Raw genomic sequence first — 22,535 nt, 5'->3', positions numbered from 1 at the left:
TCTGTCTGTCTGTCTGTCTGTCTGTCTGTCTGTCTGTCTGTCTGTCTGTCTGTCTGTCTGTCTGTCAAGAAACCTACAGGGTACTTCCCGTTGACCTAGAATCATGAAATTTGGCAGGAAGGAAGGTCTTATAGCTGACATTAGGGGAAAAATCTGAAAACCGTGAATTTGTGGTTACATCACACAAAAAAATTAAATTGTGGTAATAAACTAATAATTAGTATTTTCAATTTTCGAAGTAAGATAACTATATCAAGTGAGGTATCATATGAAAGGGCTTTATCTGTACATTCTAAAACACATTTTTATTTATTTTTATGTATCATAGTTTTTGAATTATCGTGCAAAATGTCGAAAAAATACGACTGTAGTACGGAACCCTCATTGCGCGAGCCTGACTCGCACTTGGCCGGTTTTTTATATTGAACCACCAACAGAAGCATACAATTTTTTTTTATTAAATAAATAAATAATCTTGCATCCAAGTTGACCACTGAGCGATTAAAGTGACCCTGAGTGATAAAGTATACACTAATTGTATATAGTAGATGAGTTAAACAATGTTTTTAAAACACTTTACTTAACTAAAAAAGAAAATATTGTTACATTAATTTTCGCTTGCAATAATTGGCCGTATATAAAGTACTAGACGATGCCCGCGACTTCATCCGAGTCGATTTAGGTTTTTAAAAATCCCGTAGAAACTTTTTGTTTGTACGGGATAAAAAGTTACCTAATATGTCAATTTCCAGGGCGCAAGCTACCTCTGTGCCACATTTCATTAAAATCGGTTAAACTGTTGGGCCGTGAACAGCTAGTAGACAAACAGACAGACACACTTTCGCATTTATAATTATTATGTCTAGTCAACCTAGTAACTTTTACTAGGTTTACTTATTGGTATGTTGTAAATGTGTCGTTTCAAACCTGTATAGGTCGTTGAAATGAAATTGTCCCGAGTTGAACTATAGCAGTTAGATTGTACTCGATGATTGCAGGAAGAATGTTATTGGCATGCCGGGTTGCAGCGTTTGTTAGTCCGTCTACTCTCATCCTAGGGTTTAGAGTTTTAGATTGACGTAATAAAAACAATTGACTGTACAAAAAAACCGGCCAAGTGCGAGTCAGGCTCGCGCAATGAGCGTTCCGTATTACAGTCGTATTTTTTCGACATTTTGCACGATAATTCAAAAACTATTATGCGTAAAATTAAACAAAAATCTGTTTTAGAATGTCCAGGTGAAGACCTTTCATATGATACCCCACTTGATATAGTTATCTTACTTGGAAAATTGAAAATGCTAATTATTAGTTCATGACCATAATTTAATTTTTTTTGTGTGATGTGACCACAAATTCACGGTTTTCAGATTTTTCCCCTAATGTCTGCTATAAGACCTATCTACCTGTCAAAATTCATGATTCTGGCCAGCGAATAGTACCTTATCGGTTTTCTTGACAGACACGACAGACAGACGGACAGACAACAAAGCGATCCTTTCCTTTTTTCCTTTTGAGGTACGGAACTCTAAAAACCGCTTTCTAAGCAGAATCTTGCCGGAAATCAGTTCTTGTACGTAACAGGCAAAATATAATTTAGTAGTGTTTTTCTTACTTTAGTATAATGAATTCTAGTTTGCTTATTAGCGTCTACAAGTCCAAAACATGTCCAAATATGACGAAATGGGTTATCACCCCGAGACCCCTCCGTACTTTGCACGTATTTAATATATTTGCTCAACTAATTATATGACATATCCCGTGTAAGTCACGCGCACATGGACAAACATACGTACATGACACCGTTATTATTTTCACGTTAGATGAATATAAGATCTTAGATCTTATCTAGATCAAGAGAGAGATAATGGCACCGATTCCGTTGTCTTTCTCTAAACTAAATTTAGAGTGTCTGCATCCTTTTCTTTTTAACAATGCTAAAAAGGGACAGAACATGAACTTTACATTTAAAGACTCTAAATTTTAGTGCACGCTACAAATTAAAACAGTATGCTCGCGACTGTGCGCTAAAATCACGGGTTTTATACCATCTAAAAATTATATTTAAAACTGTCAAACTACATCCGTCCTTTTCATATTACATTAGTGAGAAGAGGATGCGAATACTCTAAAATTAGGTTGTGCTCAGAATCAGTACCATTGGTTATCTTAATTGCAGTCTAAGGTCACTTATACTACTGAATAATATTATTGACTTTCACAAACAAGGTTTTATTATTTATGGATTTAGCACGATTATAAGTTTGCAAAAAAAACATTATACAATGTAATTGTTTTATTGATGTAACCTTCCTTCTTAATTTCTCATAGTCGAGTGAAATTAGCACATTTTCCTCAATTCGATTACCTTATTTATATGTACCTACTAGCTTATGCTCGCGACTTCGTCCGCGTGGACTACACAAATTTCAAAGCCCTATTGCACCACCTTAGGGGTTGAGTTTTCAAATATCCTCTCTTAGCGGATGCCTACGCCATAATAGCTATCTGCATGCCAAATTTCAGCCCGATCCGTCCAGTAGTTTGAGCTGTGCGTTGATAGATCAGTCAGTCACCTTTTCCTTTTATGTATTTTAGATATCTTACAACCAAAGACTGAAAACGCTCACTAAGCGAAAAAACAGCTCACGCACATTACTTGTATCACATTAGATGTATCGGTTGCATTCGACTAAAATGGGCTAAGAAGACTCGCTTCGTCGGCCCTTTAGCTTCACCTACTCGACCTTCGCTCCACTAAACATCGTAGACTCACTTCAATCACGATCTCCTTTACGAGCTTTCTACATAACTGTTACGATACACGAGATACAGCCCGCTGACAGATAGACGGACGGACAGCGGAGCTCCCGTTGGCACCCTTCGGTTAAGGAACCCTAAAAATTCACACATGCAACAGAAGCCTAACTTTACAAAATAGATATAAAAAAGAAAATTTTATAAATAATAAAAACAGAGAAAAGAAAGAAAAATATGTACTATACTTACATTTAAAATAAACTGGCGTGTTTCCACTTGAGACCATTAACAATAACAATAGGATTAAGTCGTGGCGGGTGAATTCAAAAGTACCAACACTATGAGGTTGAACCGGCTCCTTTAAAAATAAATGGGCTCTATGAGTGTGTTACGGATACAGCTATCCTTACCTATCTATATAGAACCCAGGCATAGCCGGGGGAGCTAACATGTCGTCTAGCAGTCCAGCTACGTGTGGAAATATGCCATCTCATCACGTTCCGGCACATAGAGTCATCAAGGTCTGCAGCCAGCTCTGTACGTGATCTCTGGTGCTAACCGACCACAGAACGGTAGAGGGGAAATCGATATAAAATCGATAGAGTTAGTTTTAAGGTATCATTAATCTAGCATAAGTAGTATTTGTAATTTAGATAAGATATAGTTAAGTAAAGGCCTTCGTGTCTCAACATCGACACGAATGTCCTAATTAAATCATTTTCGTAACCAAAAAGGGACTTCTGCCTTCAACCCCCGCTCCAGGTAGCCGCCCTTACGTAACTGGCGCAGTCGGTAGGATAGTCCTGGATGTTCAAGGTCGTCGTGGTGCATCCCCTGAAATCAGGTCAACGCCGTCAACTTCCTTGTCGGGACTACAGAACCTACGAGGAGCAGCTGTCATAGGAGCTGCCGCTGAAGACTTCGAGTCATACTGGAAATCGATGGATCGAAGCTCGCCAGCGACTTTGGTTTTGTAAGTACATGAAATCCTTTTTATTGGTTGTTATATTAACTTTTGCGCAGGGTACTATAATTTTATAACTAATACGATTTTTTATTACGATTTTCACCCGCGTAGTAGATACTTTCATTTTATTGGGTTTTGGTAATTTAATTATTTGATACCTTTAGGTAGGACAGTTTAGAATATTTAAAAAATGACGGAACTTAGCAAAGTAGATTTGTTAGATAGAATAAATAAGTCACTTAAGTTTTTACCGAATTTTGATGGAAATTCTTATACTTTAACGAGATTTATTAATTTAGCCGACCAATTAGTGCGCTCATTTTTAAATCCAGGTCAAGAGTATGAGCTTTCAAACCTTTCCTTGATTAGCGGAATTCTTAATAAAATTACCGGATCTGCAGCAAGAACTATATCAGCCTACGGAATTTCCGATGATTGGAATAAAATTAAAGATACATTAGTTAACAGTTTTTCCGATTACCGAGATGAAATAACCTTACTAACAGACTTATCATATTTAATTCAGGGTCCAGATACAGTACAAATATTTTACGAAAAAGTTCAAAATTTACTCTGCACACTTATTACGTATGTAGAGCTACACGAAACTGTCAAAACTACTGTCGAAGTAAAAATAACACTCTATCAAAAGTTAGCCCTTAAAACGTTCTTAAAAGGTTTAAGAGAACCTTTAGGGTCAAGAGTAAGGTGTATGAGACCCCCCACGCTGCAAACTGCTCTTGAATTTGCCAAAGAAGAATTAAATATAATACATCTACAGAACAGAACTAAATTTTTTCAAAATTATCATAAGCATACTCGTAGACCTTATTATTTTTATTCACAGCGAAATTATTATAGTGGTACGAATTTCCCTTCTAGATCACGAAAATACTCAATGTCCCAAAAACACATTCCTTCAGAACCTCAATACCCTTCAAGCACTTATATCCCATGCCAACCTCACCCTGATTCAAAAATTTGCCCACAGGTGGACTTAAATCTACACAGTACACTGGAAACTCCGGAACGTAAAATTCCTGTGTATAATAATATATCGGACCAATATTATAATTCCCAACAATACGTGCCGACCCGGTGTGAAAATGAAATTGACACCGTTGCTGACGATAGGCAGAATTACGATTTCATAATATCACGTTTGCCCATAGAACAGTTAAATGCAGAGGAGACAATGAATTTAATTAACCTTTGTAAAGAATTTCCAGATGTATTTATTTCTAATATAGGTAATTTAACTGTCGATTTCCGACAACTTAATAAATTAGATAAAAAGAATCCGAGTGATTTTACCAACTTTCTGGATAAAATCGGGAGGTCTTTGTACTTTACGACTTTAGATATACAAAATTCATATACAATTTCCGAAGATCTTATGGACAGTGTCCTTCAAGGCCTACCAAATTGTACAACCCTTTTTGACAAAATTGTAATTTTTTCAACATCCTTACAGGAACACATACTCAATTTGCGAGATTCGTTCGAACGATTTAGAAACTTCAATTTAAAAATCCAGTTAGATAAATCTGAATTTTTCAAACGCGAAACGCCATTCTGTCACATGTATTCTCCAGATGGTATAAAACCAAACCCACATTATGTTTTACATATTTTAAATTACCCATTACCTAAAAATCGCCAGCAGATTAAGGAATTTTTAGGCATCCTTGGCTTTTACAGAAGATTCATACCCGACTTCGCAAGTGTGACCAAGCCTTTAACATCGTGCTTGAAGAAAGGAGCGAAATTAAATTTTGATTCAGAATTCGTTAATTGTTTCAGACAGTGTCAAATTCTTGTTAAAAATATGCCTATCCTAGCATATACAGATTTTGGAAAAGAATTAAATTTAACTACATACGCATCAGAAACCACTTTAAGTGCAACGCTTACGCAAGGCCCTCTTGGCGCCGATATGCCTATTGCATACTCTTCCAGAACTTTGAATGATAGTGAAACTAAATATCCTACGAATAAAAAAGAACTTCTTGCAATAGTCTGGGCCACAAAATACTTTAGGCCGTATCTTTTTGGTAAAAAGTTTAATTTGATTTCTAATTTTCAAAATTTACTCAAGTTCAAAGAATTAGGTCCACGTATTACGCGATGGAATTTAAAGTTAAGTGAATACGATTATACAATTATTAATAAAAAGGTTTCAGAAACGAACGCGGATACCCCGTTAAATAAATCCAGGTCCGTTAATCATTTGGAAAAATCAAAATTACAGGCAAAGTCACAGGAAAAGCCGAGTTTAAGTCAAATTAACACTAAGCATACGAAGGTACAGAATCCTATTTCCAAAATTCCTAACCAAACCTCGAATTCCCAACACCATACTATACATTTATATACACGAAAGAAAATTCGCGGTCCCTTTACAAAATCACGTTTTAAAAGACAGGTAATAAAGTAAATTAATTAGATAGGTATGTGCAATTCTTTCCAGACATTAAATTACAAAGATATAGAATTTGTCTTTTCACACGATCAACTTTCAGCCAACCGATAGGACTACTATATTCCTATGTTTTACCAAGAACTATAACACTATATCTTTAAAATAATTAGTTTTTGCAATTAGATAATTATTTCAACACATATATACATTCTTTACTATAGACCTTTTACATTTTAGAATTTATTATTTCTTCTAAATTATAGCAAAACTAGGTGTACCACTAACTGTAAAAAGGTTAAGAAAGCTCTTACTTGTGTCACATTGTGACTATAGAATAATGAGCAAATTTAGCATAAAGTAGGTATACCTAATGCTCACTTCCTGTAAATTTTCGTGCCTTGAACCGAAAATATGCAAGAAATCTTGAGCAGAACCTACATCATTCCCAGATCAAAAGTAAGTAGAAATGGTTAGATCATTGATAACTCAATGTACTTACCTACACCTTATTCAAAAATATAATATAATTTTAAAAAGTTCTTTCTAAAAGTAAGTAGGTATATAATAAGTCATAGTTACCTATCTAGTTATAACGAGTAGACAGTTAGCTTATCATTTAACAAAATTCATGCAGTTGTAGTCCTTAGGTTTCTTTTTACATTACATTTAGTTCAGATTTTTTTATCAATTTAGCTCGAATTAATTAGTACATTCTGTCAATTATACCACTTTGCTTTTAATATACCTATCGTAGTAGTTATAGTACCATATGCACATTTTTATATCAACCAATTCTAAGGTTTTCATTTACATTGAGGCTGAATGCCCGAAGGTCAGGTCTTCAAAACTACGTGAGCAGAAAATATCACTCACTGAGGAACCAATTTATCCGGAGAACACATCAACTACTGTCACAGGAGATAGATGAAACGTGATAATCCACGCCTATCTCTCTGTCTAAGGAGGCTCAGAGAAAGCAGCTCAACCATTATCCATGAATTAAGAACTACTTCAATACTACCAGTATGCCGCAATATTCGGCTTCACTTTCAACGGTACGACTCGACTAGCCCATTACAGATGCTTCATCTTCACGAACGAAGTCCAGCAGCAGCCCTCCAGACTGAGGGTGGAAACCTCCGAGGACGTTCGGGCGACATTTCCGTTAAAATTACTACAATGGTCGCCGCACTGAGGGTGGAGGTGTTACGGATACAGCTATCCTTACCTATCTATATAGAACCCAGGCATAGCCGGGGGAGCTAACATGTCGTCTAGCAGTCCAGCTACGTGTGGAAATATGCCATCTCATCACGTTCCGGCACATAGAGTCATCAAGGTCTGCAGCCAGCTCTGTACGTGATCTCTGGTGCTAACCGACCACAGAACGGTAGAGGGGAAATCGATATAAAATCGATAGAGTTAGTTTTAAGGTATCATTAATCTAGCATAAGTAGTATTTGTAATTTAGATAAGATATAGTTAAGTAAAGGCCTTCGTGTCTCAACATCGACACGAATGTCCTAATTAAATCATTTTCGTAACCAAAAAGGGACTTCTGCCTTCAACCCCCGCTCCAGGTAGCCGCCCTTACGTAACTAGTGTTTGGTTTATTACCCCTATTGTTTACGTGGCATGTTGAATGTAATCCTATTGTTATTGCTAATGACGGTCTCAAGTGGAATCACGCCAGTTTATTTTGAATGCACTATATATTGTACATACTTACCAGATTATTGTAAGCTTAGACAATAATTAATTAAGATGTAGCTTTGTTCAATGTAACAATCCCCAACGAACGGTAGCAAGTAACAATAAATTACAGGAAAACGAAAAAGGAAAAAACCATTCATAGTACCGACCTACAAAAGCCTCCAACATGTTGGAGGAAAAAAAATCTTGACAAAATTGCCTATTGGTTTCAGGGTTGCGGCTTCGGTTGCCAACTCCACCACATAGTATACTGCCTTATATTCGCGTATGCAACGGAGAGAACCTTAATCCTCAACTCAAAAGGCTGGAGGTACAACAACAAGGGCTGGGAGTACGTCTTCCACCCCATCTCTGACAGCTGCACCTCGGCCTATGACGACAAAGTGGTGCAATGGCCTGGTAAAGAATTTGTTGTATACCTACCTCCTGACTTGTGCGATGTTGTTGAGGACTTGTGCGGTTTTGCTGTCGACTTGTCCGCACAAGTCCTCAACAATACCGCACTAGTCGACAGCAAAACCACTCAAGTCCTTAACAGTTCCGCACAAGTCATCAACAATACACCATAAGTACAATCAAATTTAATATTACAATTGTTTGAATAACTTTCAGAAATCGATGTACGCCGTAGGGATATTTAAAGACCTAAAACCAGGCGGATATCAGATAGTCAAGCTATAAATGTACAGCTTAAAGAGACACTCTTGCTCAATAATTTCTTGCATTTGAAATCATTGTATTGTTTTGTTTGTCATTGTCACAGCCGCGTATGACGCAAAGGTGGTGTCGCTGCCGTTCATCGACTCAATCACGCAGAAGCCAAAGTTCCTGCCTCTAGCAGTCCCTACGGATTTGGCACATAGGTACTTAAATTTTTAAATTGGACGTATATATTCTGAAATATTTTTCAACTCACAATCAAGTCAAAATTGAGATAATATTATGATAAACTGGCTACGGCTGGGCGATTACGGTCAAATGACATCTCACATCGCAAAAGAAATCCATACTAATATTATAAATGCGAAAGTGTGTCTGTCTGTCTGTCTGTCTGCTAGCTTTGCACGGCCCAACCGTTGGACTGATTTTGATGAAACTTAGTACAGAGTTAGCTTATATCCCGGGGAAGAACATAGCCTACTTTTTATCCCGGAAAATTAAAGAGTTCCCATGGGATTTTTAAAAACCTAAATCCACGCGGACGAAGTCGCGCGCATATTCTAGTATCTTGATATAATCCAGTTGATGAAACGTTAAAAGACCTTGTACCTGCGCAATGGGTGATTTGTCGATTTATCACTAGAGCACACGCATTGCCCAGAAGAGGTGAAGGGAACTATAAGACGGAAAATAGAGAGTGCTCACATAGAGTTTCATTTCCTCGCAATTAGAATAGAAACTCACTTTATCCTTGACTTAAATGTCTGCCCTTGCCTCCGGCTCGGGTGGAAATAAATGGCCAAAGTTACTATTTTACATTTAACTTATTAGATATTATTTTAATATGGTTCAGGATAGTACGGTTCAACGGTGACCCGTCGTCGTGGTGGGTGGGGCAGATGCTGAAGTACGTGCTGAAGCCGCGCCAAGCCATGCAGAAGGCGATCAACGACACCATAGCCAAGATGAACTTCAAGACTCCTATCGTCGGGTGAGTGACTGAAATCACACTTGGCCCAACACTTGGGCAATGCATTTGGCGAACCTGTACAACACTTGTAAGCGAGGCCGTGGCCTAGCGGTCAAGAGGTCAGGCGGGAACCCAGAAGACGTAGGTTTGAATCCTGCCGGTTCCACAATTTTTGATATGTATTTTTTTTTAATTTTTTTAATTTTTTATTTAAAATTGATTCTCGTATATTCTAGAAGATTCTTTTCCACAGTGTGCACATACGACGGACGGACAAAGTGGGCACAGAAGCAGCCTTCCACCACATAGATGAGTACATGCTGCACGTCAAAGACTACTACGCGACGCTAGAGCTCTCACAGTACGTCGACAAGAGAAGGGTTTACTTGGCCACGGACGACGCTAATGTGAGTGCTCACTTTATACTAATTCATAGTGTTACCCAGTTCTTTCAGGCACAGAAGGATCAATCCACAGTTGTTTAAATAAATAACGACTTTGTTAGGACGCAATAAAGTGCAGTTAAAATTCATTTTTTTTTAATACAAATACAAGTAAGCCCTTGTCTGCAATCTCAAATGGTGGTAAGTGATGATGCAGTCTAAGATAGAAGCAGACTAAACTGGAAGGGGTATGGCAGTTTTTATTAAACTCATGCCACTTTGGTTTCTAAAAGGCATCGTACCGGAACGCTAAATCGCTTGGCGGCACGGCTTTGCCGGTATGGTGGTAACTAGCCACGACCGAAGCCTCCCACCAGACCAGACCAGAAATTTTTGAAATTATAAAATCTCAAACCCCTGCGAGGAATCGAACCCGGAACCTCCCACTATTAAGACCACAGTGCTTAACACTGCGCTAGGAAGATCGTCAAACTTTCACACACATACTCGTCGTCGTCGCTTTCGCACAACACTGCGGCCTGATATAAGTCCTGCAATTTGCTATTGCGCTGGAGCCATGTCTCATTAACATCGAAATGACGTCAGCCGAATTGAAAATATACCATCAGCTCGAAACTTCAGTCTAATGCTGACGTCACTAAAATGGCGGCCACGTGCGATGCTTTGGTCCACTAGACACATTGCTTCGAGAGAAGTCTCGAAGCAATGTGTCTAGTCCATCTCCATTTCAGTATTTCGGTTTCGATGACTACATCTTCGATTTTGATGATTCGTCTTAGATCTTTGCATCTCTTTCTGTCTATATTAATGGTGAACAAATGTGTTTTTCAGGTATTAGAAGACGCTAGAAAAAAATACCCGGATTACGAGTTCCTGGGCGATCCGTCGATAGCGAAAACGGCGGCCACTCATCGAAGATACACCCCCCTGTCCTTGACTGGACTGTTAGTCGACTTGCACATGTTGGCCATGTGCGACTACCTCGTCTGCACTTTTAGTAGTCAGGTACATTAATCTATAATATATACTGAGTTTGTTGTGGGCTCTTCTCAGACCTGGGCGCGTTTAGAACCCTCGTATCACCACTATATCATAAACAAATTAATAATTTGGCCATCAGTAAGTGTACAATTTTACCGCTCGCACCGATCTATCAACGCACAGCTCAAACTACTGGACGGATTGGGCTGAAATTTGGCATGCAGATAGGTATTATGACATAGGCATCCGCTTAGAGAGGATTTTTGAAAATTCAACCCCTAAAGGGTTGAAATAGGGGTTTTAAATTTGTGTAGTCCACGCGGACGAAGTCGCGAGCATAAGCTAGTAAATAAATAAAATATTTCCTCGTCAGGTCGGCCGCGTGGCGTACGAAATGATGCAAACGAACCGCGTGGACGCATCGGACAGCTTCTACTCATTAGATGACATCTATTACTTCGGCGGTCAGAACGCGCACGACCGACGCGCTGTTATGTCTCACAGCGCGACCGTCAGCCAAGAGATCTCATTCCAGGTATGTATGTCTGGGGATGTTGGAGCCGGTAGCTAGGTAGGGACTTAGCTAGGGCACGGTAATGTTATCTATACAGTAATGTAACTCGGCCGTATCTTTGAAATAAATATCTACAGCAGCTCGGTACGTAAACATGCGACAGGGCTGCCCGCCTCCGGCATTTTAATTACATTTGCTTACTTTGTGTTTAAATATGTACTTGTCATTTGCCTACTTTGTGCTTAAATATGTACTTGAACTTTTTTTTAGTGAAAAAATCGCGCGGTTATTAAAAAAACAAAACCCCGTCCGTTCGTCACTGCGGCACAGTCGCGACTGGCTGCACCACGAGTGCACCGCGAGATCGAGGCGCGTAGGTATAGCTCGCGTTTCGCCCGTTTGTATGAAGTTGGAATACTGCATATAACATTACCGTGGCTAGGGTTAGTTAGCATTGTCTAGTCTCATAGGAGACGTTGGTATCATGACTCATTATAATTGAGGGTAGTTGGTGTTGTCTCTCGTAGTATGCGTGAATATGGTCAGTGCGCCCACTATGGCTCGGTTAATCTAATATGTTGTAATCCTGACTTATCCGTCTTAATCATTATCGTCATTATCTTCGAAAGAATTTCAGTCTTTCCTACATACATACATAGTATTCGATAGGTTGAAATGACAATCGGGGAGGGAACACCCCGCACAGCCCCCGCGCTAACCCGCGGGGTGATTACGTTTCTCGCGACAGGCTTGCGACAGGCGTAAATCTCGCGATCATTGCTGTCAAACGTCACACGTAACAGCTACAGAGAGACAGCAATAGCCACAAAGCAAAATAAGAAGAAGAAGAAGGGAGACAGCAAATGAATGAGCATTGCTACTGCTGTCGCTACTGTGGCGTTTTACGTAATCTCCGCTCTCGGTGCGGGCGAGCGCGGGTGACGTGTGGATATGCGGGGCTTCCCCCGCCTCATACCCCGAGTGCCATCATGACCTGTCGCGGACTATAGAGTGTTGAGGCAACAAAACGGTGTAATAATACGAAATGATGCAAACCAACGTCTAACGGTTTTTCGGATTCCCTATTGTCACTTTAGATTCCCAACCCGTTGAGTGTTTAAAAATTAAGAAAAATTGGTACTGATAGAGATCACACATCTACACAGATAGAGATCTCTCATAGAGATAAGTGCTTCGCTGTCCACTTTTGCTCTCTTTTTCTCTTTACTGTGAATATTTTTGGTACAAATAATAAAAAAATATTAAAATTTCAGGTTGGCGACTTAATTGGCATCGCCGGCAACCATTGGAACGGTTTCGGCCGAGGAACAAACAAACGAACTAATTTGGTAAGCTTTTCATAATATTATACAGGGTGTAAGCAGAACGCTAGCAAAAAAGACGACAGGTGATAGTACTAATGATTACTGATAAGATACCACAAAAAAACGCGATTGTTTTATTAATACCTGTATGTTTTAAAAGTTCGCAATGTATTGCAAATGAAACATCAGACTGACGTTGAGAGAGGTCAACGAACTTACAGCACTTACCTACGATCTGTAAGTGCGAGCGAAACAGACAGATAACTCGACGGCTCAGTTTAAAATGCGTCGACTATATAGTTCAACAAACCAATGTTTATTTGCAGAACGGCCTAATCCCGTGGTACAAAACGGCCGACCACCTGGTGCTGTACCCGTTCCCCGACTACAAGCACGTGCCGCAGTACCCCGACACGCGACAGAAGGACTTATAGACCATTCTTATCTAGTACTTTACTATCCGCTGATTAGACCGCGTTCAAATTACATGGGCTGAAAATACCACCAAAATCCTATCTTCTAAGACGTATTTTAACGTCTGAGTTTTTGTTGCAAGATAGTCACTTTTCAATCGTGACGCGATGCTGTTATAAAGGACGCGAATTCGAGTCAAAGCGAAGAAAAATCATATGAATTCATCCGTAGCACCTGCTACCTTCGTTCAAATAGCCATATCAATTAAAAATCACACAAAATCTGTTAAAATAGAAAATGGCCTAAAATGTAATGAAATTAAATTTTACAAGTAGTGTGTGAAAAAGCAGAAGAGAGAAACTAGAGAACTAGCGTTGAAATTTCTGACAATATACAGTCGGTCAGAATTTTTAAAGTTAAGGTTGTCAACCTTGTCAAAAATTCTCGAAATGGTCATGCTGTCTCCTCACCTATATTTGAATTGAACGCGGTCTAATAGTGATTTTTATAAGCATTTAAGCTTAGCCGAATTACAAACGCTAGAACATAGTTGTTAATTAATGGAATTTGTGATTTGTGATGTTCAGATATTAAGTTCAAATTAGTTTGCGTTTTCAATATTATGCACAAGCATGCGGCTGGTTTTGAACGACTTCCTTTTTTGCTCAACCCCAGGTTAAGATCTTATTAGATCCGAGGCTGAGATCGCGATACGCTCTATAGAGCGTACTCTGACTTTTCTCAGACTTAAGTTTTAGTTAAAACGAGTTATGCAAACTATATAACGCTGTCTCGTTTTAATAGTGTCTTAAGTCTGAGCAAAGTCAAAGGGCGCTCTATAGATCTCAGCCTCAGACCCTGTCAAAGTTAGAAGGCAGTCAAAAAGCAAAGCAGGTATAGTCCATAAAATTGCTTTACCATTTTAGACAACATCATCATTATCGCGACCCATCGCCGGACCACTACTAAGAACGAGTCTCCTTTAAAAATGAGAAAGCCTTAGACCACACTGGGTGGCCGATGTGGTGGACTATTCGTACTTGGGTGCGGATTTACAGTCACACCTTTAAAATAGTGGAGAATTCTCAGGTATGCAGTTTTCCTGACGATGTTCCCTTCGCCATTGAAGGAAGTGATATGTCATTTAAATGCACATACCAGTAACTCCGAAAACTTGAGGAATGAAATACATAAAGAAATAAAAAGGGAACTGTCTGATATCTGATGGTTCAGTGTACTAACTGAAAATCATCGCTGTAGCAACAAGGCATACAGCATAACGCTGAGCTGGGACCCTTTTTCGGGGTTGTGCCACACATGACAGTTAGTTCCGGCGCTTATTTTACTTGAAGCGCGTTGGGCTTAAGCTCAGGTGGAAGAAGCGCCGGAATAACCAGCTCTTAGTTATAAGACTGACGTGTGGCACTGTTTGGTAAATAAACGTCTTTTCTTTCTTTCTTGCTTTGATATCACCTTAAACGAAAATATATCTCGTAGATTTATGATGTGTGAACTAAATTCAAGCTAAAGGTGGTAAAGCAATTTTGCGGTCGACGTTATATTAACACATGCAGTAAAATGTTGTATAGAAGCAGGTGTTACTTTGCGGAAGTTTGTTTAGGATTTGTGTGGTGCTGCGTGGTGGTGGTGCGTATTGCTTGCCTGGTGGGTGCTTCTTCCTGCGTGTTTAGCAGTGGGAGGGCGGGCGGTACATTTCGCATGCTGCATGTTGCACCATACACATTCGACCTGTTTCAGCGGATTATAGCGAATTAAGCTTTTGGTTCATTGTACATGCTGTAAAAGTTCGGATTGCATTGCATTTAGCACTGATTGTATGCACAACTAGACGTGTGTTCTAGGATTATGTACTGTTTTGTTTTATACACCAAGCTGTATGTGATAATGGTAGTGCCAAGGACGTTAACGGGCTGCTCCTTTCGATTCGTTTCTATATTGGTGCGCACCACAAAACGACTCACGAAAGGTGCAAATGCTGTAAGGGTCCCTGTACATTGAAACGTAGCGGAGTGGAGTTATGAAAATACTGATCATATTTTTATTAAAATATGCGACTGTAATGTTGAGATGGATATGTGGTGTGACAAGGATGGATCTTATCCATCCTAAGGAATGAATATGTAAGGGGAAGTTTGAAAGTAGCGCCAGTGGTAGAAAAGATGAGGGGTAATACTTAGGCTGGCATTGTATGGGCATCTAATGCGGAGGGAAGAAAGCCATGTCACTAGAAGAATGTTAAATATTATGCATGTGGAAGGAAAAGGAGAGGACGACCAAAGAAAAGGTGGATGGATTGCGTGAAAGAGGATATGCGTGTAAAAGGGGTGTACAATACGTTGACGGATGACAGAAGTGAGTGGAAGAAGAAGACGTGTTGTGCCGACCCCACGTAGCGTGGGATAAGGTAAGGAAGGAGGATGCAAAATGTGATCAAAATGTCACGTTTATCGATAATCTTTGCTAAATATGCTAATTCTATATTTATGTCTCCGCTCCGCTGCACTTCAGTTGATAGGCACCCTAAAAGTCGCATTTTAAACTAAAATGCGAGTCGTGGCCCTAGGGTTGTTATAATTAATTTAATGTCATCGTGCTAGCGCTCAATACAATAAATCGAAATATTTAAAGCGTCTAATAGGAATTATTTTTAATTATTATTTATGTAATAATGTGACGATGCCTCAACCATTAATTTTATTTTTCTTTAAACAATGTTAATTTTAAGATAAGCCTTCTCGTAGATTTAAAGGAATGTATAAGTTCGCTTTATTTCGAATCTGTTGATATACTCCTTTAATTTATTTTATCAAACCATACTACTGCTAAAAACTGAGTAGCACGCGATTAAACAGGAAACATGTGTTAGAAACATTGTATGTTGATTGTGAGTTATTTTCTGCACTTCTTCACTTAATCAGTACCATTATTATATATGCGAAAGTGTGTTTGTTTGTTGGTTTGTCCTTCAATCACGGACATCAGCTAGTTTGAGATAAATAAGTGATTGGTTCGTCTATCGCTTAGCGTTTAATTAATATTATCCAAAAGAGACACGACACACAGTTTTACAACAGTTCGCACTACAGAATGCAACAGAGAGCGCCCACAGACGACTCGAGCTGTCAAAGCGAGAGCGGTGGACGATGCACGTTCGGATACACGTTACATGTTTTTTTGCCACGTATATCTTAAATATCTTAAAGCTCAATTTACATTGAAAGAAAGATACATACCGAGAAAGAAAATTCCCGTGAGGTCGCACGAATTTTCGCACATTCCGGCGACTTTTTCATTTGGGCAAGAAATTTGAGTTTTACGTGGTGGAGATAAAAGTCAATATGCCATGTAATATTTTAGAAATTCGCTTCCATTCCCTTTCAATGTAAATCGAGCCTTAGTAAGAGTGAATAGGCATCTAGGCAAGCGTGCTCCAACCTAGACATCATCATTGCTTTTTTAAGCGTGATTGTCGTCAGCCGCAAGCCTATCACGTAGTAAAAATTTTCAAAAAAAAAAATTTAAGGTCTCCTGTGCCTGTGATTGGTCTACCAATCCGAATCTCTGGTTCGGATTGGTAGACCAATCATAATATACGTCAGACATAATATTATGTTAGAGATCGAGAAAGTGACTGTCACGACCTGTTCGGTTCAGACTCTTTTACTAATTAATATATTTTAATAATTCCGAGTCTCAAACACTTCTACATTCCTCTGCCAAATAATATATTCCTATATTGTATTTATTGATAGTATCGTACAGATTTTTTATGAGCGATATTTAAATTAGCTTTGCTTTAAAAAAAATTAATAATTGTATTTTTTAAATTCATTTTTTTTTAATCTCATTTCTTTGGACCTGTTACGATCTGATTATATTGTAATCAAAATTTAAATATTGTTTTTACAAAAGAACCTACTTTTAATTTTATTTTTCGAATTCGAATGCCACAAATTGGAATATTTAATTATTTACACTTTTAGCAATATATTTTTAGTTTTAATTTTAAGTTTATTTTAATACTAATTGTATGTTTTAATGTGTTAATGTGCAATACCAGTCACTAATATTCTTTAAATCTATTTGTATTTTAGTTTTCGATGTAAAAACAAAAAGCGCAAGTAATATTATGTTGTGCGTTTATTGTATCCCTTTAAATAATGTGGTCCTACATATTATTATTCACTTTTAAGCAGCCCGTCAGCTAAAACCGAGTGGAGCGGAGATGTCGACCAATCAGATTCTTGAGTGATGACGTGATAAAATTATCATGTCATGTACCAGTGATTTGAGTGGTCTATTTTACATTATCTCCGCTTCACTCTGTTTCAGTGAACAAACACCCATAAGCTTTAGTTTCCTAGAAAGTAGTGCTGTCACATATCCGCCACCTATGTATAATGCATACATTTTAAGTTCTCACGTGCCATATTAACATTTTGTGTCTAATATCATGTCAAAAGTACGAGTTTAGTACTTATTATAAAGGTGGATCGTAATTTTGACATGGCAGTTGACATATAGACCTAAAATGGCGCGTGAGTTCTCATTTTTTATGGACTATAGCGTCGAACGACGTCACTGAAACGTCGATGGAAAAAATACGACATGAAATTACTTGTTAATAAATAACAATAATTTATTGGTATTAAAAATTATCATAAAAAACCCTATTTAAAAAATCTTGTGTAACTATATTATTTTGTCTATTATATTATTACACTATTAACAAAACATTGTATTTTCATACATTCATACTTAGAGCATGTAAACGTACAAACTATTTTGTGTATTCTTTATGTACACTGCATATGTGTTCCTTCACATTATAATTTTTAAGACATCACAAACTGAAATCTATAGAGCATACTTTGATTTTGCTCAGACTTAAGACACTAGTTTAAACGAGACGATATTGGGGCCGATTCTCTTGTACACTGTCTCTAAACTAAATTAAATTAACAGGTCTAAATCTCGTGCTATCCTTTTCCGCAAGCAAAATTATGAAAGGGATAGCAATAGATTTAGACGTGCCATTTTAGTTTAATTTAGAGATTGTGTACAGCGGAATTAGCCACACTGTGTCTCGCATAAATCTGTCTAGTTTTACCTAAATCTAAGGCTGAGATCTATAGAGCATCCTTTGACTTTGCTCTTAAGTTCTTAAGTTTCTCTTAGGTTTATGTCAGTGATTATTATTATTATTATTATTTATTTATTATTTAATTAGAGCGGCCATAAAGCCAATAACACAGTGATCAGTGGCGTGCAGGTCATAGAGGCATAAATGCACTGCTTACCCCAGTTGTAATAGCTCAATGCATATTTTTCATTATGACCTGCATGTAAACAGCCTACCTAACTAATGCCTACCCTGGCTTCGAACACTGTGTACGCCACTGACAGTGATATATCGCTGCCTTAACAGTGTCTTAAGACTGTGCAAACTTAAAGTTAGCTATATAGATATCATATCTCAGCCTTAGTACAGTCTGAGCAAAGTCTTAGGCAACCTATCTGAAGTATGTATCATGTATCTATTTATATGAGAGGTTGCGTACTAAATCCCAGTTTCTTTTACCGGACCCGTAAAATCTAGTCACAGCAAGACTAGCGTATGGAAGGCCCAAGACAAGACTGGCTCATGTCCAGCTGTGGACGTTTATCGGTTGACGACGATGATGATAAAATTGGCTTAGGACTGGTATGATGCCAAGTAATGTATAGTATAGGTTTGTATGAATGTCAGTATGAATGTTTTGTATAAATAAATATTTTGTATGAAAGGTTATTTAACGCCTAATAAGTAGGTACCTACCTAAAAATCTATAAATCGTGTGAGGTCGATGATCTTTGTGAGCCCCAGCACAGACTACGGTCTATTTGGGCTGCAAATTGCAAACACCAGTCTCAGTTTTTATCTAGGTCTAAAAGTGTGGTGTAAAATGTTAACTTTTCACTGAGTCGATTAAATAATAATAAATAAATATAGAATTCTGGTAAGTACGATGTTTTATTAAAACCTATAGAGGTGGTAAGTGTTTAATAAAAACTGCCATAACCGTGATGTCCTATTTAAGTTTTTATAGTGTGTAGGAGCACTAAAAGGAGCTCTGTTTGAATTCGATTTTATATAAATTGTGTGTAACAATACATATACATAATATACATAAGTCGGGGTATACTCTTTATTTACAGTGTATTAAAGTTTGTATTCGTGTAGCAACCGTTTATTGTTAAGGCTGGTGTATACGAAAGAATATAATTTGATGTTCGTAATGTTGAATTATACAAACGATTTTTAAAATAAATTGTTCTGGGTTTTTAACATTCTGTGATATTTAAATACTCTGGTTTATTGTAAAAAAATGTAATCGATATATGTATCATTTTAATTTATTCCAGAATTAAATAAAAAATGAATTTTATCACAGGAACAGGCACTAAGGGCCATTTTTATACTAGAGGCATGAATTTATATAATTAAAAATATACTTAACGTTTTATTACATTTTTTTTGGATTTTATTTCTATTATTGTAATTGAAAATGCTTAAATCTAAAATAAATAAATAGAAATTGGCCCCGATTCTCTAGTCTCTGTCTAAACTAAATTTAGAGTATCCGCATCCCTTTCTTTTTACTAATGCTAAAAAAGGAACGGAACATGACTTTCACATTTAAAGACTTAAATTTTAGTGCACAATACAAATTTAAAGAGTAGGTTCGCGAGTGCGTGCTAAAATCACGGGTTTTACCATCTAAAAATTAAATTTAGACATGTCAAACTGCTTCTGTCCCTTTCATATTACAATAGTAAGAAGAGGGTGCGAACACTCCAAAATTAGGTTGTGCTTAGAATCGGTGCCATTGATTAGTTTCTATTCTGGACTAACCTTAAAAATAAATATTTCATGGATCATTCCATGTATTTCAAACGAGAAGACCATTGGCAAGATGTATACCTATACTTAACTCACATACCTATTAACATGTACCATATCATCAGCAACACGAAATTTTGTTAGATATACTTAAATTTCAGTTTTTTTTCTTAAAGAAAATCAACAAAAATATAAGGGTCATCGCCCACGGCAACTTTTTTTGCATCGATACAGTTGCAAAAAGGTCGCGATACAGTAGTTTTGAGTTGCTGGCACGTATACAAATGTAACTACTGACAAAACCGATGCAGCGCGTTGAAAATACGCGCGGCTGTATAATACTGTACTGTACTGTATAACACTCCGTATAATAAATATTTTTTGTATTTCGTGCCAGTGTTTTACTTGTGTTTCCCGATGTACAGTGTACACCTAGCCTTATTCGTATAATTGTTATACATTTAATGAAACGTTTGTATTGGACGCTTTTCGACGATGTAATTAATGTATCTAATATGGACCTAAACTGTGTGTATATAGCGTTAGTGTACATAAACAAGAAAGGTTAATATAAATAAATAATTTTAAATAAATAGTGCGTTATTTCATTTCTCAAACCGACATCAGTACGGAGTACCCATTATTATAAATGCGAAAGTGTGTTTGTTCGTTGGTTTGTCCTTCAATCACGTCGCAACGGTGCAACGGATTGACGTGTTTTTTTGCATGGGTATAGATAAAGACCTGGAGAGTGACATAGGCTACTTTTTATCCCGGAAAATTAAAGAGTTCCCACGGGATTTTCAAAAACCTAATTCCACGCGGACGAAGTCGCGGGCATCAGCTAGTCATAAATAAATCCTATGTTATTTTATTTAATAAATTGACATCATAAATAAATTCTATGTTATTTTATTTATTGAACCATCATCATTATCGGTTCCCAATAAATCGAATTGAAAACTCTCAACTTAAAATTGTTTAAATACCAATGGGTTTAAAGTCCATTTTAATTTTCAGATTAGTATATTGTAGTCTAGTTTCTCTGCGATGTGTGAAGTCTGTCCACTTGGCCAGCGTGGTGGACTACGGTCTAAACCCTTCTCATTCTGAGAGGAGAGACCTGCGCAGCTCAGTAGTGATGATAGGGTAGATGATGAGTCTAATTTTTGTCACTTGCCATCAGGTGAGTTCGCAGTCAAGAGCTAACTGGTATCGGAATATTGAAAAAAGAAATTGTTGATAAGAACTTGTAATTTCGAAGAAGAACACATAAGTAAGTAGGTAAGTAATAAAAAAATCATTACTGAAAAGTAGGTAGGTAGTAATAAAATAGAGTTTACTGCAAGAAATTCACCTAGATTCGAAAAGTGTATCAGCCTCCGGTCATCTCACGTTAATCTTTGATTTTTCCTGGAGCCACAAAACTAGCGGTTTTCCCAGCTCAATCTACATTCTAAAATTTTATTTACTAACACTGAGCATAAATTTATACTTATACCTCGAGGTCGTTGATAATGGCTGATTCTGTTTCACAAAAAATATATTTTACTAGGTGATGCCCGCGACTTCGTCCGCGTGGATTTAGGTTTTTAAGAATCCCGTGGGAACTCATTGATTTTCTAGGATAAAAGTAGCCTATGTCCTTCCCCGGGATGTAATCTCAGTACCAAATTTTATCAAAATCGGTTGAACGGATGGGCCGTGAAAAGCTAGCAGACAGACACACAGACACACTTTCGCATTTATAACATTAGTTTGGATATGGATTTTCTCTATATAAAATATTCTTAGTCTTCCAATAATCTCTATATAAAATAAAAATGAATCGCTGAATGGATTGCTGATCGCAAATCTCGAGAACCAGCTGAACCGATTTCGCTAATTCTTTTTTTTAATATTCCTTGAAGTAGGTAACACCTACGAGGATGGTTCTTACGGAGAGAAAAATTTACAAAATTTGAATCGACTGTTAAGCGGAACGAAGTTCGCCAGGGCAGCTGCAGCTAGTTAATGATAAAATAAATATTCCAATTCAATTAGAATATTATAATTTGTTGAGTTAATTTTATGTGATTAAGGAATTAGTTTCCATCTTACGGAGACTCGGAGCACTTTGCCTCTGCTTGCGCAGACTAGATGGTGCACGGCTGCACGCCTAGGTAGGCGCAGCTGAGGAAGTGAGGAATAATGACGAGTTTTATGCAAACGCCCATAGATGGCGCTGAACGGTTTAGTAAAAATATTATATTGCGCTCTAGAGATTCTTCCTGATAGAATGACTATCGCCGTGTTGCTTAATTTAGTTATCGCTTCTCGGCCTTTTGGCTAAGATCAAAGTGTAGTATCTGTTCTTTTCAGCTTAATATCTGAAAGTTCCCACACTGTGGGACCAGTATATTAAACTGATTTTTGTAAATCGACGGGATGTTCGGGGCTCGCTCCACTCCCGTCACGGGTCGGCCCGGCATTGCAGTGCCGCCGGGATCGGCCCACATAAT

The 22,535-nt window shown here is 37.7% G+C and overlaps 1 protein-coding gene and 1 non-coding gene across 2 annotated transcripts in view; both read left to right on the top strand.

The window, feature by feature from the left end:
* The window catches only part of FucT6 (alpha-(1,6)-fucosyltransferase 8), a 38,697-nt gene extending 18,971 nt beyond the window's left edge, over positions 1 to 19,726 (top strand). Inside the window, exons 6-13 of the mRNA XM_069503913.1 lie at positions 8,075 to 8,261; positions 8,626 to 8,725; positions 9,376 to 9,513; positions 9,746 to 9,899; positions 10,728 to 10,901; positions 11,251 to 11,412; positions 12,666 to 12,740; positions 13,043 to 19,726. Of these exons, the coding sequence (XP_069360014.1) occupies positions 8,075 to 8,261; positions 8,626 to 8,725; positions 9,376 to 9,513; positions 9,746 to 9,899; positions 10,728 to 10,901; positions 11,251 to 11,412; positions 12,666 to 12,740; positions 13,043 to 13,150 (1,098 nt within the window). The 3' untranslated portion in view covers positions 13,151 to 19,726. The remainder of the gene's footprint in view (positions 1 to 8,074; positions 8,262 to 8,625; positions 8,726 to 9,375; positions 9,514 to 9,745; positions 9,900 to 10,727; positions 10,902 to 11,250; positions 11,413 to 12,665; positions 12,741 to 13,042) is intronic.
* A 2,616-nt stretch (positions 19,727 to 22,342) lies between these two features.
* On the top strand, positions 22,343 to 22,535 carry LOC117989820 (U2 spliceosomal RNA). Its single transcript, XR_004674647.1, has one exon. It is a non-coding gene; the product is annotated as a U2 spliceosomal RNA (small nuclear RNA).

This window comes from Maniola hyperantus, chromosome 16 (genome assembly GCF_902806685.2).
Source record: "Maniola hyperantus chromosome 16, iAphHyp1.2, whole genome shotgun sequence".
Classification (NCBI taxonomy): Eukaryota; Metazoa; Arthropoda; class Insecta; order Lepidoptera; family Nymphalidae; genus Maniola; species Maniola hyperantus.
This window is presented reverse-complemented; position numbering and strand designations above follow the sequence as displayed.